The 18,267-nt window shown below is 49.8% G+C and overlaps 1 protein-coding gene across 10 annotated transcripts in view; it reads left to right on the forward strand.

Annotated features, from left to right (window-relative positions):
- The window catches only part of Whrn (whirlin), an 84,270-nt gene that overhangs the window by 18,957 nt on the left and 47,046 nt on the right, over positions 1 to 18,267 (forward strand). For all 10 annotated transcript variants that reach the window (XM_034501957.2, XM_076934819.1, XM_034501958.2 and 7 more), the window contains exons 2-3: positions 6,253 to 6,471; positions 16,777 to 16,902. In XM_034501957.2, the coding sequence (XP_034357848.1) occupies positions 6,253 to 6,471; positions 16,777 to 16,902 (345 nt within the window). The remainder of the gene's footprint in view (positions 1 to 6,252; positions 6,472 to 16,776; positions 16,903 to 18,267) is intronic.

Raw genomic sequence — 18,267 nt, forward strand, 5'->3', positions numbered from 1 at the left:
CTCTGATTTGCACTGGAAGAGCACAGGAAAGCCTCTGGGTCCAGTTTTTCAGTTGTGGGTGGTGATAGTAGTGGCACCAATACTGTGACAACAAACAGCCCTCACCTGCAGTGGCCTTTTCTACCTACAGAGGGAGTGGAAATGATGATCTCCAGCTTGTATCATGGAAACAGATGGACCGAGTAGCATGCTGAGTTGCTCAGTGCAGAGCGCAGATAGGCAGTTGATTGAGGCAATAGGCAGTTGATTGAGGCAGACTGGCTGATCCCAGGGTTACTATTGTAGGAGAGGAATATTGAAGCCAGAGGTCAGCAACACACGTGGGCAATACCTGTTACCTTTACGGAAGTGTTTGTGCTTTTTACCACTCTAGAGTGGCTGTTGAGCAGGGACACAGTTCCATTGGAGAGGTCCCTGGCCTCAGGCGTCTTTGTTAAACCCATACTGGGGTCTGCCTCTTGGCATGCCTGTGGTGCTTCCTCTAGATGCCTTGGTTTTGGCTTTTCTGAACCCCTCTTTCCTCTGCCAAAGTCCCAAGTTCACACTAGATTCATAGGTCAAGGACATGGTAAGAACAGCAGCTAGCAATTCTGAGTGTTCACCCCCAGAATGAGGGAAGCTAGAGATACTTTCCCAGGCCCTGTCTACAACCCTGCCTGGTGTCTATCCTCACATGTCCTCAAGGCCCTGACCACTCTGCTCTCCTGGATGACCACTATATGCCCTGAATCAGACAGACTTAGAATTTCCATTTGGGCAGTATCTTACTAGTCACAGAATCCAACCTGTTTATTGCCAAGTGGTAAATGGAGGCCTACTTCCAAGGCAAGAAGGAACTTTATTTCCCCTAGCAAGACCACATGTGGCAGAGACAAGCCTGACACTCTGTCTCGCCAGCCTGAGGTTTGTGGTTTTCCCTGACACCTGAGACTGCAGGCTACCCGGTGTGCTCTGCTAAGCGACGTACAGTGACTGCCCTGGCATCCCTGACTATGAATGGGACCTTCCTGCCCCCAGATAGCCAGAAGCACAGGAGTCAAGGTAGCAGTATTGAGTCAGTGTGAAAGGCCAGAGTGGCTGTTTCTAGCTGTTCTTCAGAATGCACTCCTCTGGTTACCAGCACCCTTTGAGATGAGTCAGGGTGGAGACTAGTCACCAACCTACTTTGTAGAGCCTTCCCACTGGACATGCACTTATTAAAGAAGGGGTGGAATGGCAGGCATGCTCCTTCCAACTCCAGTGGGCCAAAGCTGTGTTTAAAGCATGCCTGAACACTGAAAGTTCTGGCTCAGGAATTTTTTTTTTTCTGGTTTTCCAGAAAAATACAGCAAGCCATAGAGGCTGCTGATGCTCTGGCCCTCTACGGCCTACTGAAAGCCACATTTATCCTCAACTAAGCACTGAGGCTTCCAGAATGGTTTGAGGGATGTGACTGGCAGCCCCACAGCCTTGTAATGAGAAAGCTGGGATTCACTCAGGGCTAGCCCCATGTCCTGAGCAGTGTCTTGTATACTCACCACTCTGTCCCTTCTCCTCAGGTTTTTAGGCAGCCTTTCTGTGCAACACAGGAGCAGGCATCATGGGGACTCTGGCGGGGGCACTCCAGGCTACACCTCCTCAGCACCAACAATGGTGCTCTCATCAAAGGCATTAACCTCCTCTCCCTCTCAAGGTTGCTGCCCGCCTATTTATAGAACTGACCAAGAGGAGTCGACCAGTTGCCTGAGAAAGAATACAAATGATGCTGATGCTTGCTGCAGCACTCTGCTTCTTCCCTTGCTTTCCTCTCTGGCTTCTCAGACAGTGCTTTTCTGGGGTGCCCTCTCTGCGAAGAGTCCCGTGGGGAAGTGGGGAGAGGCTCTGCTCTCTGCTGAGCACCTGTGGTGTACAGAGGATTATAAAGGATTTTAAACCCGCAGTTCCATTTGACCCACACCACCCCAGCAGGGCATAGTCTCTCAATTCATACACATCTCTTTGAGAGGGCAAGCTTTGAGAGACACTGGGCCTCTCGATAGATAAGTGCCACTTGACCCTTTCTGCTAGCCTGGACAGTCTATGTGCTCTTCCTGCTATTGTCCCCTGACTGCATGATGGTGATTATGGTGGCTATAATTTCTTGTGGGGTACTATTTACTGTATCACCCAGCCAGGCCAGTCAATCATTTCTTTGGACTATTTGTGCGACAGTTCAAGCTTTGTCTCTCATCAGTCTACAAGTGTCATTGGGATATATTTTATATCAGAGATAATGCCTTATCTCATCGGGCACAAGTGACATGAAGTCTGCTGTGTGCTGGATGATGCCTTGCCTATCAGCAGACTGTAGGTGTCATTGAGGCCTACCGTGCTACCTGATGCTGCCTTGTTCCTCAGCAAGCACAAACATCATGACCTGTTGTGTGGGCTGTCATACTTTATCTTTAACAATATTGGCTACAACAATCTTGAGTACCTACTGTATACCAGTAGCTCCTTAGTCTCCACAGGCACAGTCTGTCACTTAACTGACTCAAGTGTTGTTGTGAGGACCTACTGTGCACTTGGCGATACATCATCTTTCCAAACGTAAGTATCATAAGAGCCAGTTGTACATCAGGTGGTAATTTGTCCCTGGCCAGGCCTGGTGCACTGCACGGTATATTCTTGGTTGGGCCTTGCAGGGCAATTGACCAGGCTTATCTCATCCTCTGCCTAGGATAGGATGGAGGACTTTTGCTAGTTGGAACACACTGGACAGGGAAGCTTGCCCTTTTTGGAACAGGGAGCAGCAGGCAAGAGAGAGGGCTCAGGAAGCTACCAGCACAGATGTCGGCAGCCTTTGCTTCTTCTCATCTCACCTGCGCCCTGACACTCACTCTCTGTTTTGCTGGGAAGAAACACATCAGACAGATCGCAGGCCCCTTCCTCCAGCATCTTCAACTTAACAAAGGTTTGATTTTTCTCCGCTATTTCATCAGGAGAGCCTCAGGGAATACTCAAGAACACTGCAAATCTTTCCCTGCTCACTTCTGAAGAATCCTTTGTAAAACGAGAGCTTTGGAGAGTTGTTCTGGTCTCATTATCACTCCACCAGGGCCTGACATTTGCCTGTGGAGTCAGAAGCTAGGCCCCTCTACTTGCCCTTCCTCCTCTGGGAGAGGTCACCTGCTGGGCTCTCCTGGGAGAGCCAGGGCCCCAAGCTGTCTGAAGGAAACCTCAGCCAGCCCTCATCCCAGTTGTTCCTTGAGGATTGTGGAGTTCATAGAGCCCAGAGTAGCAGATGAGGGTGACAGGTTAGTGTCCTCAGTTCAGGTGCTGTGTACTTATTTTTATATACTGAAAACAGTATACTGTCATCATGCAACATTTGGAAAACATTGCAAAAAAGGAAAAGCAAAATACCAGCCACCTGCAGTCCCACTCAGCAGGAGATGCTGGCCATCAGCATGCTGTAGTGTTTGGTTTTCCTGCCTGATTTTTCTCCCGACATAACTAAGATTGTTCTAGAAGCCATGATTTGTAGCCTGTCGACCCCACTTAACATTAGAATATGTCATGTCCAAGGCATTGCAAAGCCTCTGTCAGTGTGATCTTCTGGCAGTATATAGGTCTGGTGCTTGAAGAAACCTTAACTGAGTCAGACCAACTCCAACTGTGGGGTGCAGTGTCAGCTAGGGCTGCCATAGTAGAATATCACACAGTGGGTGGCTTACGTCACCACAGGAATTGATTTGCTTGCATTTTCTGAAGCTGGAGCCAGCATGACAGTGACCTGCCAGGCTTGCAAAGAACCACTTTTCTTTCTGTGTCCTATGCAGAGGAAAGGAAATGAGCAAGCTCTGGTGTGTACCCACCCTTCACGCAGAGCTACCAATCTCATCACGGAAGCCTTGTCTTCACAGCTTCATCCCCCAAAGGCTCCATCACATTCACTAAAATAGGGGGGAGCTACATACTGAGACCCCTAACATGAGGTATGTCTGCTGTTAATCCAATGCAAAGTGACTGTCTTCCAGAATCCACATTCATCTCCATTACAGGTGCATTGTGGGAAAGCAGTATGACTGACCTCAGCTTCTTTTCTAGGGCACAGACTTTGGCTTACTATAATTCTTCATGTTTCTCCATCCTTACATTGGAACATTGCACAATAATGGTAGTATCTACATTTGACATTAGTAGCTATGTAAAAGGAGCCCCTTACTGTCTGTGCAGGCAGTGAGTTCCTGCCCTTCCTTACTGAAGTGGTAGATTCCTCTCTACCTGCCATTGTAAGAGTTAAGTTTGTAGTAAGAAATGAAGGAAGAGCATTCAGACACCCTGACAGCTAAAACAGCTGTATTTTATCTAAGAGGTGGTGTCTCAAGATCTGGCTGTACTGTGATCAGGGTCCAAGACCCACCAGCAATGACCAGAGTTGGAGAGGACACTGGTTACATGCTTCACACCGGGGCTTCTGTGGATAAGGAATAGGGAAGGGGGTGGGGGAGGTGCATTAGGGATAGACAGGGGAAGTGAGCTTTTTTTTTCTTAAACAAGCAGTTACTGAAACTGCAGGGTCTGATGTCTCTTTTACAACCACCTGGTATCTGCAGTGGGGGCAGCTGCTTCTCTTATGCAATCTCCAAATGGCTGGCTTCCTGTAACTCTGGGCTCAGTGTAGGGGTTTGGGGTTTGGGGGTAGGGTGTGTGTTTCTTTACCAATAATATGATTCCTCAGAGATTGTATGTGCCAGGTATGAGGCGGAGTGCTTGCCACATATAGGCCTTTTGTAAACGCTAAGCTGTTCTCAGTGTTCTGTTTTTGACTCATATCTAGTAGTTCACTGGAGTCCTAAGACCGCTGACATGCAGGTTCAGGTTCTAGTTCAGCTAGAATTTCTCACATATATTCAGCACGTATTCCTGTCCCTTAGAATCTGAGCATCAGAACACATGCAACTTGGCACTAGAATGTGTTGATGCTTGTGAGCCTCTTGTAAAATATCCAGTGAGATGACTCAGTGGGTGAAGGAGCTTGCCTCCCAACCTGGCAACCTGAGCCTGATTCCCCAGGGCCACATGGTGGACATAGAAAACCAACTCATACAAGTCATTGTCTGACCCCCACACGTGTGCCACAGTACACACATGTATACACACAAACACAGTAAATAAATGTGATGAAGCATTAAAGTGGTGTCACATATCCTCTGTGAGTTTAAATCACTGCAGAGGACTTAGACCTGATGCAGTGTAAGTGCTACACAAGTAGCTGCTGTGCTGTACTGTTTAGGGAACACTGATAGGAAACAGTTTGTGTATGTTCAGGGCAGATGCAGACTTTTAAAAATCCTTAAATGTGTGTGCACACATGTATGCATTCATGCAGAGGCCCAGATTTGGTGTTTGATGTCGTCCTCAATGACTTTCATTTGAATTGTTGAGACGGTCTCCCTCAGCTCTTTCCAGAGCTTGTGGATTAGCTAGTTTAGGTAGCCAGCTTACCCTGGGGACCCTGTTCCTGTCATTCCAGCTGCTAGGATTACGGGAGGCTGCTCTGTCAGCCTGACTTCAGGGTTCTTGAGCTTTAATCTCATACTTACTTGATAAATGCTTTTTACTACTAAGCTATACCCCAGCCCCTCCCCAGATATGTGTGCATGTGCGCAGACGCGCGCACACACACACACACACACACACACGTTGAATCTGTGGAAGTATGGGTGTGGAGGGCCGACTGTCCTTGAACTCCATGGCTCATATTTAGTTAGATATGAATGTTACTAGTGAAGCTCAGAGGAAGACCAAGCTTCTGGGAGCCCTCAGCGAGTCACCTAGGGCACACTCCATTCTCCCAGAGTCAAACTGTGCCCTGTGTGATACTCTGGTTTATTGGGGGTCAGCCACATAGGCACTCTGTGGTCCCCACATTCCAGATTGCAGAAGAGGAACAGGCTCACCATAAGCACACTGTATGTACAAGGAGTGTAAAAGACTGAATTGGATGTGATACACTTCAAAGCCACGATCTTCAGCACCAGAATAGGGCCAGCGCTGCACTGAAACCTAATAGGGACAGCAGCCTCAGGCTTGCTCTGCTCACCCCGTCTGTGAGGTATCTTGAGAGGTGATGTACTTTGTACTTGGATCACCTGAAATGGGGTGGGACAGGTGCTCCGTTTGTACATGGGAACACTAAGAGCTGGGGGCAGGGGAGATGAGACTAAGCGTAGGGTCCTCCCGCATGTGTGGATTCTTCCCTCTAACCATGTGTTCCCCTCTCTTCAGGCTCTCAAGGGCTCCAAGAAGCTGGTGCTGTCTGTATACTCAGCTGGTCGTATCCCAGGGGGCTATGTCACCAACCACATCTACACCTGGGTGGACCCACAGGGTCGAAGCACTTCCCCTCCCTCCAGCCTGCCTCAGCCCCATGGCAGCACGCTGAGACAGCATGAAGATGACCGAAGGAGTGCCCTACACCTCCTGCAGAGCGGAGATGAGAAAAAGGTGAGACCTAGCCAGGCTGTGGAAGGGTAAAGACTTGGGGACTTGGAGTGCCTTGGGTTTCCGAGCCCCTTGTACACCCGGGAGCTCCCTCGAGGCTGAAGGAAGGGCAGGGCTCTGTGACTGGGCTCTGTTGCTTCTTTTGAGTCCCTCAAATTTAGCTTCCTCCTGTGACCTATAAGGTGTGTGTTGCCTTTTAAGATAAGCTGCTGTCGCAGACTAGTATGAAGACTGACTTGATGTGAGTCTTTCTCGCACAGCAGACTGGAGGGGCCCTTTTGGTCTGCTATACAGCTCTACTCTAGGACTTCTCCTGGGCTGTAGAGCTCCACCATCCGCCAGCCCCTAGTATGTTCCTTCTGGTCATTGAACCTGGACCTTAGTAGGGCCCTGCTTTAGCATGCAGTACGGGAAGAGAGAAAGCACAGGGTGTGCCTTTCCATGTGAACTTTGTACACATTAGATTCTGTAGGGGTCCAGATTGAGGCATGGACTATGCACAGATCATGATCCTGGAAGACCCTTGGATGGTGGGGGTCTTGGGCTGTAAACAGCAGAGACCAACTCGATTAACTCTGTAATTTGAGGGTGTAGTAAAGGGGTGTGCACAGTCCCAGAAGTGGAACTGAGAAACTCAGGGTGCATCTGCAGAAGTATCCCCACCACGGTGACCCCATGTACTTACCCTCCAGACTTCTTTTTCAGGGAAGGGGTACCTTTTAGGCTAACAGGATGCCTTAAACCTTAGCTGATAGGACCACTAGCACTGTAGCTGGTGGGAGAAGGGTAGTTGCTCAAGGCGTCATGGGGTTCTGTGACCTAAAGGAGGCCAGGCATCATTAAATGTCCCCTATAGAGCCATCCTCCACCTTTTCCTCCTCCTCTTCCTTCTCTTGTCAGAAAGTGGGCTGTTTCCTACTGGAAAGAATGAGGAAAATGATTGAGGGCCTCCTGAAGCCTTAACCTGTCTGGGTTCTATTTGTATGGTTCTGTTTGCATTGTGCACATGTGTGCTTCTGGGACAAAGAATAACTGTCACTACTGTCCTGCCAACATCTCTCTGATGTTTTAGGATCTTGATCCTTACAGCTAGGAGATCACATACCTTTGGGCTTGGGGCCAAGCTACATCCTCCAGAGACTCACTCTCAGCTCTCTTTTTTTCTGTCAGTAGGACCATAACATTTACTTAATGTGGCTTGTGTTCTTTGCTCAAACATCAGTATGAAGGATTCAGGGAGACTGCAGTGGCTTGTGCGAAGGTGATGGTGTCTAGGAGGCTGGTTGGTGTGCACAGGTTGGCAGCCAGCAGGCAGGTCCTCCTGCCTTCCCACCAAGGATGCCCATTTTAGGTCACCTTGAGGGGTATTATCAGCCACCTGGGTTACAGTCAAGGCCAGCTTTGCAGTGTTGGGCAGAGAACTTGTTTTATTGTTTGCAAAAGCTGCTGTCCTGGAGTTCAGAGCTAAAATGGCTATAATTTTGGCTGGTCCTAAATTCCTGTGGCTTGAGCATTGTACAGGGTACCTTCCTGAGTCCTTGAGACCACCTGTAGGGTAAGTCTCACCAGAATCTAAGCCTGAGGGTAAGATCCCAGAAAGCAAGATAATGAAAATCTGTCTCCTTGTTCCCCTTTCTGTATGGCAATAAAAGTGCCACTAGCTGGATAGTTTATAAGGACATGAGGTTTGTTTGGCTGGAGGCTGGAAGGCAGGAAGTCCCGCACCTGATGGGTGCCATGGTGCTGAACCACTGCTTGGTGACACAGAGTCAGCTCAGGTCTCTCTCCCTCATCTCATAAAGCCACCAATGCCATGGAGTCATAGAAGACCCACCCAGGTGGCCTTTTCTAATCCCAGTTACTGACCAAGGCCTGCTGTCCAAATACCATTAGCATATGAATTTGGAGGTTAGTTTTCTATACACTGAAATTTGGAGGACATAGTTATTCATTCTATGGACAGGTTAAAAGCTGGTGAAGAAAAATGAAATTCCAAGAAGGGCTAGGGGAGCGACAGGAAGTGGGTACATCTCTGAAAAAATGACAAAGGAGCCACCAAGTATCATTTTGGAACCTGCAACCCCAAGAAATCAGGATAACATGTACAAAGGTCTTAAGATAGGACTTAAGTATCTTTGAGGTTTTGGGTGGGCAGGAGGATAGAGGTGGGAGCATCAGATAAAGTCGACCCTGGGCATCATGGAGTAGCTTATTCATCTGAAAGACCAGGGAGAATGCAAATACCACAGGAGGCAGGATCTAGCCCCATGACAGTCCAGAGGAGTCTAAACAAGTTGTATGCCTGAGCTTGTCATGGCAGCTGAATGGGACCAGAGCAGCATGGCAGGAATGATTCAAATCTTAGTTCTGCTGCTTGTGAGTTGTGTAACTTGGGCAGGTTGCATAAACTGCCTGAGCCTGGGGTTCTTCCTCTGCGACAGCCTTGGGGAAGCTCCATAGTAGTGAGGTTCTGGTTTGAGCCCTAATTTATCCTCAGTGTCTGGAACAGCACTGGAACAATTCATGACAGGAATGGTTGGAGTGCAAGTGACATGACTGTGCCTACAAGAGGTATATCTCAAAGGCTTCCACTAAAGATGCCAGCAGCTCTCTTCTGGGTGGCTCACAGAACAGCATGCCTGTGAGGCTGCTGCAACCACATTCATTAGATAGGGAACAAAGACTGAGTGTTCTGCCTGCATGTATGTAAGTTTATGACATGCACGCCTGATGCCTGTGGAGGTCAGAAAAAGGCATTGGATCCCCTAGAATTGGAGTTACAGATGGTTGTGAGCCTCCATGTGGGTGCTAGGAACCAAACCCAGGTCCTCTGCAAGTGGAACAAGTGTTCTTCCTTGCTCAGTCACCTCCAGCCCCTGTACCTTTACTTCTTAAATACTAGAATTATAGGTGTGCACCACTATATCTGGGTTCTTGATTTTTGTTTCTGTTATAAGGTTTAAAAAATGTTATATTAGCATATATTAATTCTACACATTAATGGGTTTCACTATGTGTGCTTCCTAGTCGTATGTCACTTGACACACAAACTAGAGTTACCTGAAAGGAAGGAACCTTTAATTGAGAAAATGCCTCCATAAGATCCAGTCATAAGGCATTTTCTTAGTGATAGATGGAGGAGCGTCCAGCCCATTGTGGTCGTGGGTTTTCTTAACAGGGTAAGCAAGCCATGGGGAGCAAGCCAGTAAGCAGCATCCCTCTATGGCCTCTGCATCAGCAACCGCCTCTAGGTTCCTGCCCTGTTTGAATTTCTGTCATGGCTTCCTTTGATAATAAACAGTACTGTGGAAGTATAAGCCAAATAAAATAAACCCTTTCCTCTCCAACTTGCCTTTTGGTCATGGTGTTTCATCACAATAGAAACTCTAACTAAGACACTGTGGCATTTTCATATATGTGTGTACATGATGTGTTTTGACCATAGTTACCTCTCTTACCCTCTCTTGTGCCCCTCCCACTTGTACTAATCTCTTTTCTCTTCCCAACCAGCCCCACCCATGCATGCCCCCATGGAGGCCATAGGCTTACATGGGGATGGCTACCTCTAACAATGCCTCTCACTGAATCTGAAGTTTGCTGTTTCAGCTGAGTGTTAGGCTAACTGGCTAGCAAGCCCCCCGGATTCTTCTGTCCCCGCCACTCTCCTTCTCTGGGGTTATAGGCACACACCACCACACCCAGTTTTTTATAGGGGTGCTGGCTATCAGCACTCAGATCCTCGTGCTTGCACAGAAAGTGCTTTGTCCACTGAGCCATCCCTGCTGCCTCCAAGTTGGATGGGATCTCCTGTAGCCCAGGCTGGCTATGCCTTTTTCCTCCCAGTACTGGGACTATAGAGATGTGCCACATACATGGCCTTTTTTTTTTTCTTTTAAACTTTTACAGGAACTGCTGTACCATTTTCCACAGCTGCTATGCTGTTTTATTCTCTCCACAGCACACAGTGTCTCTTCTCTGTTTGTGAGCAATCAGTCACCCTAACATAGGTCAGCCTTTCCCTCATCTGTCGCCACCATGGACCTTTATGTGACACCTTAGCAGAGTGATGACAGTGCTGGAGGTCACAGCTGGGACACAGCAGAGTTTAAACAAGGCCAGTCTGTCTCTTTCCAAGCCCTCCAGTCTAGCCGTCACCCTGTTCCACCACCCCACTGTGAGGTGGCACACTTAAGATGCCTCTGGAGAACTTCGGTCCAGAGAAGGGCTTGTTCTGACACAAGAGGTGCGTAAAAGGATAAGGAAGGGTTTGCCCCCCTCCTGCTAGAGGGATTGAGATAGGATTCCTAGAAGAGACCATATGGGGCTGGACTTGGGAGGGAGCAGCAGGCAGGTGAAGTCTGAGAGAATGAGATGGGTCCTAAGTGCTGGTTTGGTTGTTCAGCCATGTTCTGAGAGGCAGGCCGGGAGAACCAATGTGCGAGCATGCTTTTATGCAGGACACAGACCATATGGGAAATAAAATGAATGAATTACAAGTGTGCAGAGACCCTTGGCAAGGTCCTGGAAGCAAAAAAGACCAGACTCTTTTAAAGGAAAAAAAAGGAATTGGCTAAGGATGAGCCAGAAGAGTCCTGGAGCCAATGGGGATGTAGCTGGTTGTAGTCAAGGTGAACTGGAAACCGACCTGTAGGAACGTTCCTGTCTCTGCAGAGTTAGTGCACCCTACTCTCCCAATGCATGCATCCAGAGTGAGAGAGTTCCTGCACTGTGCATGATTGCATCTTGGAAGCAGCTTGTAGTGAAAACGGCAGCCATGTGTTGCCCTGGCTTGGAATGCGACTGGACAGGAGGAAGGCATCTGGGTGGGAGGGACAGCTCGCGTTGCTGGGGCTCTTTAGAGTAAAAGGAATGAGCAGGAGGTTTGCAGACCCTTTTCTGGGATAGGTATCTCTCCACTGACTTGGGGAGCAGGCTGAAGTCGGGTCTCTATGTTCCTGTGCTCTCTGTATAAAAGTGTGATGTTTAGCCTTGGTTGATCTGCAGCAGACCCAGGGACTGGGGTTCTCCACACATGTCATATTTCTGTCTCAGTTTTTATTTGAGAGAGGTCATTCTTCTGCTCATGGACACCAACCTGCTAAATGGCTTTTTATCCTACGGCTGCAGCTTCAGGATTTCAGCTGGGTGTTGTGGAATTGCTTGGCTCAGAGGCCAGAGCTATACAGTCCTTGCAGACTGTGACATGAGTATTGATGCGTGCACTGAGGCATGCTAGGGTTGAGTGCGTTGCCCCAGGACATGCTGCTGGTGATTGGCTGAGCCACCTCAATTCCACTTTTAGACTTATCTCTAACCGTTCCACATCTCCCGGCTCTGGCCCTTGAAGCTGACTTCTGCACAACTGTAGTAGGCATTGGGCTGACACCAAGTGTCTTGGTCAGCATCTGTGACACTCCACTGTGGTCCACACTACAGCCTCCCTCTGAGATGAGCAGTTAGAGCCTGCAGCCACTCACAGCTCTTCACAGACCCAGAAGTAAGATGTGCCAGCCTGGTCCCAAAGGAGCAGCAGCTTCAGGTTCACCAGCACCAGGTAGAAGCTTGCTTCTAGAACTTTCTCTCACTGACTTTGAACAAGTCATTTCAACCTAAGTGGACCACCCCAAGTATCCTTGTACGTGACCTAAGGACCATCCCTGCAGCCTGTATCCAGAATAACCATGCACATAGGCTCAGAGCAGAGAGCAGGGGACACGACAATTAATTTTAACAACAGCAACAGCTGTCAAAGGCCAAGGAGGAATGAAGTGCCTTTCATCTTGTTCTTTTTAGACTATTGATCAAATTCCTCTGTTGGGCCCCAAACTAACCTGGGTACTGGGGATACCAATGTGAATAACAAAGGTGGCCCGTATCCAGGAGGGTGACCCTCTATTGTGTGGTCATCCTACAGAGGTATTGGAACAAATGGTGTGTGGCATATTATAAGGGGGTGGGTTAACCCAAGAAGGGCTTAACACCATAGAAAGGCAGAAGAGGCCTCGTTAAGAGGTCATAGGATAGTGCTGGTGGGTGTTGCCATCCTGTGGGTAGAAGGTTCCCAGGGGCCTTTTTAAAGTTAAAAGAGGATGGAGGCCAAAGCCACGGGCAGTCTGCAGAGCCACAGACAGTCTGCAGAGCCACAGACAGTCTGCAGAGCCACAGTCAGTCTGCAGAGCCACAGTCAGTCTGCAGAGCTTGGAGATTTTTCTTTAAGGAGAGGGCCATGGCAGAGCTTAGAGCAGAAGAGGGCTGGATGCATGTCAGATGCCTCCTGTCAGCTCAGGCCTCTTAGAGGATAGACTGCAGGGGTGGAGGGGAATGGTGGAGCTTAGAATCCTAGTCCTGACCACAGCTCTGAGGGATGGACTGAGTCAGGAATGCTTTGGACTGCAGGTAACAGACACTCTGGATGACAGGAACTTACACATGAGGGTACTTACTGCTCAACTCAGCAGGGAAGGCCGGGTAGCTTAGTAGGCAGCTTAGCCAGCAGGTGAACCTTTCTTTCCTCTTGCAGTTGGCTTTTACCTCAGGCTTGTTGCTTCATGGCTGTAATCCTGCAGCTATTGCTCCTGCCATCAGAGCTCTCTCTGCCTCTACTTCTCTGATTTTAGAGTGAATGCTTTTTCTGAGAGTCACTACCAGGTAACCATTAATTAGCTAAAACTAACTCAGGACTTCCTAGGTTCCCTGACAGGGGAAGCAAAGAGCTTTGGAGCTGCCAGAGGGAAGGGTGCTGACTTCAGGGGATGCTACCCTTGTTCTCTGGACAGACTCGTGGCTCTGTGTGTCACACGAGGGCATTACATGGGTTGGTCCTGTCCTGTCAAAGATCAGTCTCGAGGCTGAGGCTACCTGTTGTCTCCAGCTAGCCTCACCTTATTGATGCCTGAAGCCCACCTCAGCACTCCATCCCATCTCATGGGATCACTAGAAATTCACCTGGCTTCTCTCTCCATCCATCCACTCTAAATACTAGCCTGAGCCTGTCACCCCCTCTGGCTTCTTGTTTGCACCATGTCATCACAGGCTAGCACAGCCTTCTGCTGCTCCCTACCATACTCCAGCCATATGGGGGTCTTTATATGACCCAGTGGCTATACTGTGCCGTGCAGTGGTCACTTTCCTCCTGCCCTGCAGTTCACAAAGCTCTCAGGTATGTTTCCCAGGGCTTTGCTGAGACAGAGCTTCCAGGCTTCAGTACTGCTCAGCCCCAGGTCTGTGGACAGAGGATTCCCAATAAGAACGAACTAGGGTAATAGGATACTGCCCAGTCTAAGGACACATAAAGTTGTTTTGTTTTGTTTTGTTTCTAGTCCTTCCTGGAACCTACAGGCCTTGTGTGGCAGACTTTGCAGAGGTGACCCAGTAAAGGCTCTTGAGATAGGGAACTGTCCTAGGTTATATGGGCAGCCCAGTGTCACCAGTGTCCTCAGAGGAGGCACAGGAGGGTGTGGGTTAGAGGAATGGCAGTGTTGTGCTGAAAGCAGGGGAGCCCATGGGAAGGTCCTGAGCTGCGGTGCAAGAAGTCCCTCAAGGGGACTTCAGAAGGAAGCCAATCTTCCTGCCCAGTTTACACTGTCCACGTTCAGAACTGCTTTTCTCCCTAGCTTCTGACTTTGACAATTTGTTCCACAGTGCCAAGGCACCAATGATCGTGAGAGGACACAGGCCTGGCAAGGAAGGAGGGGACGGCATGGCTGTCACAGCAGGCCCTACTAGTCTCTAGGTGGGAGCAGCTCCTAGGGAGAGTGGCTTTGGGTAGGACAGTTCCCAGGAAGGGACTTGTGGTGAGGCCTCAGAGATGAGCACCCCAGCCCTTGTCCCAGGGCATCTCATGCACTTTCCCAGGTGGCTCACATAACCCACACCCCCTTTTCTGTTCAGTTGCCTCACGCCATCAGGAGCATCTCCAGGGACCTTGCCATGCTATTCTCTGGCTATGCCTGGCTTAGTCCTTGGGCAGACACAGGGTTCTTAGGGTACATGTCTGAGTGGAAGGACAGTGCCAGGAAGGACATGAGGCAGCCACAGTCACCACCTCTCAAGAAAATCATTCCTGATTGTTCCCTGCTCTGGAAGCTTAGCCAGTAGCTTGCCTTATGATGCCCTCCTGCAGATAACCACAGTCCATGTTGTCGGATTGCTCTCTGTGCACATACAGACTAACTCAGCTTTCAGTGCAGCTCTTCCCACCCTGCTTCTTGGCAAATGAACTGAGGCACAGAGAGTAAAGCTCACATGCCTACTGGGCATTATCATTTTCAATAGTCTGGCTCTGGAGCCAGCACATGTCACCTCACAAATACACAAGCCTGTATGTGACTTGGGACCAGGGTGGCCTTCAGACCTAGGTTAAGTTCATACAAGCCTCAGAGGAGTCCTGTAGCAGGATAGTAGAGCAGACCCTAAAGTGTGAACCCCAGCTCCTGGCTCTGACCTGGGAGTCTGCAGAGCCATAGGTCTGGAACAGCATGTCTGTTTTTCTGATCCTTTTTGGCCCCATGCATCCCTCTAGCTTGAGGAAAGCTATCCTGAGCAGCTGTGGCACTCATAGGATCACTGTTGAGCCCTTCCCCACCCCTCTTGCTGAGCAACAGGGGTACAGGGTGCAGAGAGAGTGCCAGTTTCCAGAGGCAGCACCTGGACCAGGCATGGCCACAGCCACATATAGTTGCCTGATGTCAGCAGTTTGGTTTTTTCCTACATGAGCTTTGTCACATGCAAAATGGAACCAACCAGCAGCAGATCATTTATCGAACGCATCCTGTGACATTTACTAAACTCTTCGTGTGACACCATGCCGGGTCTTTATAAAGTAGGCAGATACCGGCTTTGCCCTCATGTTCAGATAATGGGGCCAAGACACAGTGAAGGTTAAGTGCCTGCCCCACAGGCACACAACTGGTGCCAGGATGAACACTTGTGTGCCCTACTCTGTCTCCTTTGCCGCCTCTGCCCAGGTGGATGCGGAATTAAATGAGGTGCTGGGGTGGAGGAAAAGGCTCTTCCTGGTGGCTGGACAGAACACACTGTAACTGTTCGCTGAGTGAACTTGGAGAATAAGACAGCTTCCGGTTGGGACTGGAGGGCTAGCTCAGTGGTTAAGAGCACTCACTGGCTGCTCTTCCAGAGGACCAGGGTTCAATTCCCAGCACCCATATGGCAGCTCACATCTGTCTGTAAGTCTAGTCCCAGGGGATCCGACAGCCTCACACAGAAACACATGCAGGCAAAACACCAATGCATGTAACAAAAGAACTAATTATTTAAAAAGAGCTAACTGAAGCTTGCCCCATGATACCTGAAGATCATGTCCACCGCCTTCCACTATGGGTATTTATGTCCTCTCTTGGGTCCCTTGAGTCTTTATGAGGCTTCTCTTGATGGGGGAGGGGTGTCTCTGGGTTAGGTTTTCTTGCATGCCTGAGCTACTTGGTCTTCTCCACACCTCCCCTCCCCCCCAACCCCCCAAGAGTTCCCTCTGACTCACCTCCAAGGCTTGTGTTTCTGATGTCTGGCAGTGACAGCCCTAGCCATGTGTTCAGTCCCCAGCTCCTCAGAGACAGAAAGTCCCCACCTGCCTGGCTCCCTGTCTGAGCCCGCGTCTCTCTGTGGCTGTGTGGCCGCTTCTTGTGCTCTGGTCCTGCTTCAACCTGAAGGCCTCTGAACCATTCCACCTCACTGTGATCCCCTCCTGAGCAGAGTAGTGTCCAGGCACCTCCCCCATAGCCCTTGCTGTGTCAGCATAGGGACGTACTGCGTCGGTATGCCCTGAGTGTGCAGAATAGAGTGGAAGGTAGCAAGCACTGTGGCCTATCTGAACAATGATTGTGTTGGAGACCCTGGAGAGGTGGGGGACTCCCCAGGGAGAGAGAGTCCCTCTGGGCCCCAATGGTAGTGGCCCCAAGCTAAAACCAACCTTGATCCTGTGGAGAAGAGACAGGAATAAACATGTGAGCTGAGCCCTGAAACAAGAAGTCACCTTTGGCTAAAGCATAAGCCCAACGCAACCCCAAGATGCATGGTAGTGTTCACCATTGAATGCACTTGGGGTGTTAGTGCTAAGGGGCCTTTGGAGGTAGTGCTTTGCTCTTCCTGCATTTGTGTGGTGAACAGAGGGACAGGGCAGGGCAGAGCTGAAGGAGACAGGCCCTGGGGACTTCCATAAGGCCCTGCCCTGCACTGCTTTGTTGGTTAGGATCCAGTGCTTTTCAAGCCTTTAGAAGGAGTTTTGTAGTGGGCTGCCCTTCCCCACTCAGGGCTTGGCTTCCTCCAGGTTAATGTGCTTGCCTCTTCTTGTAGGTGAACCTGGTGCTGGGGGACGGCCGGTCCTTGGGCCTCACTATCCGAGGTGGAGCCGAGTACGGCCTTGGCATTTACATCACAGGTGTGGACCCAGGCTCTGAAGCAGAAAGCAGCGGCCTCAAGGTGAGGGGTGGTGGCCTGTGGGCTGCCATGTGTGGAGATGTGGGTGGGAAAGATCTTTGTAGCTGATTTACTTCAGCAGAGCAGGTGGTGCCCCAGCTGAGGTCTGGATCTGCTGGGGATCCCGCGCTGGCTGCTGGGTCTCTAATGCTCCCAGTGTGGCAGCAGCAGCAGCAGCAGCAGCAGCAGGGTGGCCTCCCACACTGTGCTAGGCAGTGGGCCAGCCCAGCTCTTTTGAGGCTGATGTTTTGCAAACACTGCCTGTGATGGCCCTGACCCCAGGGCTTGTTATAACACTTACAGAGGTCAGGAGAGAGGAAGCCAGCTATGAGCAGGCTGTGGGATATAGGAGGCAGCTTTGGGGCTGGCATCCAATCCAGACCGGAAGTTACTGAAATGGCATAAATAATTCTAAGCAAAGAGCGGTGTGCCCCCTCACTTGAGAGTCGGATCACGTGCATCATCTCATGCTACCTGGTGGGGTGAGGTGATGTAAGGTGGGTCTCACAACAAGGCTGGTGACCACAGAGTCTTAACTGAACTCCAAAGCCCAGGTTGTAATCTATGGTACTGAGCACCTATAGGGATAACCAGCAACTCACTTATCAGAGAACCAGAGACTGCACAGAAGGTCATGGCTCAGGATCCAGATTGCTGTGACACATGACAGCATGTATTTGAGCAGTCATGGGTGTTGGGCCTACCGTAATGTGGAGTGCTGGTAGTGGCATTTGAGCCAGGCTTGGGGACAAGAGAAGTAGATGGTTGAAACAAGCTGGGGAGAAATGGGGTGCAGTGTACGTACACACACACCCCAAGAACCATAGACCCAAAACTCTAGCATGGCAAATAGATAGGGGAGATGAGACAGAAATAGGCTTTTGGGGAGTGTGGGTTTTTGGGAAGTGTTCTGGAGAAACAGTGCTGTGTGTCCCTGCTCCACTCCATTCCTTCATGACTGTGAGATTGGAGCCTCCTCCACCTGCCCAAGCCACCTTATCTCTGGTTAGGAACGTGCCTGCCACAGAGTTGTAGAAAAGAAAACTAACAGCATTACTAGTTATTGTAGTAAACACAGGTAGAGTCTGTGTGCGTCCCTCTAAAATTCACACCTCCAGATCCTCACCTCTTCATTGTTGGGATCAGGAGGTGGGGCCCTTGGAAAGTGACTAGATCGTGAGGGTGGAGCATCTATCTATGTTATCAGTGACCTTGTAAGGAGGAGTCCCTAGAAAGCCAACAAAATAAGAAGATGCCATCTGTGGCCAGCAAGAAGTCCTTGCAGGCACAGAATCTACTGGCATTTTGATGTTGAGTTGCCCAGCTCCAGAACCATTGTCAGCAATAGCCTGTGCATAAGCTATCCTG

The sequence above is a fragment of the Arvicanthis niloticus genome, chromosome 5, assembly GCF_011762505.2.
Source record: "Arvicanthis niloticus isolate mArvNil1 chromosome 5, mArvNil1.pat.X, whole genome shotgun sequence".
Classification (NCBI taxonomy): Eukaryota; Metazoa; Chordata; class Mammalia; order Rodentia; family Muridae; genus Arvicanthis; species Arvicanthis niloticus.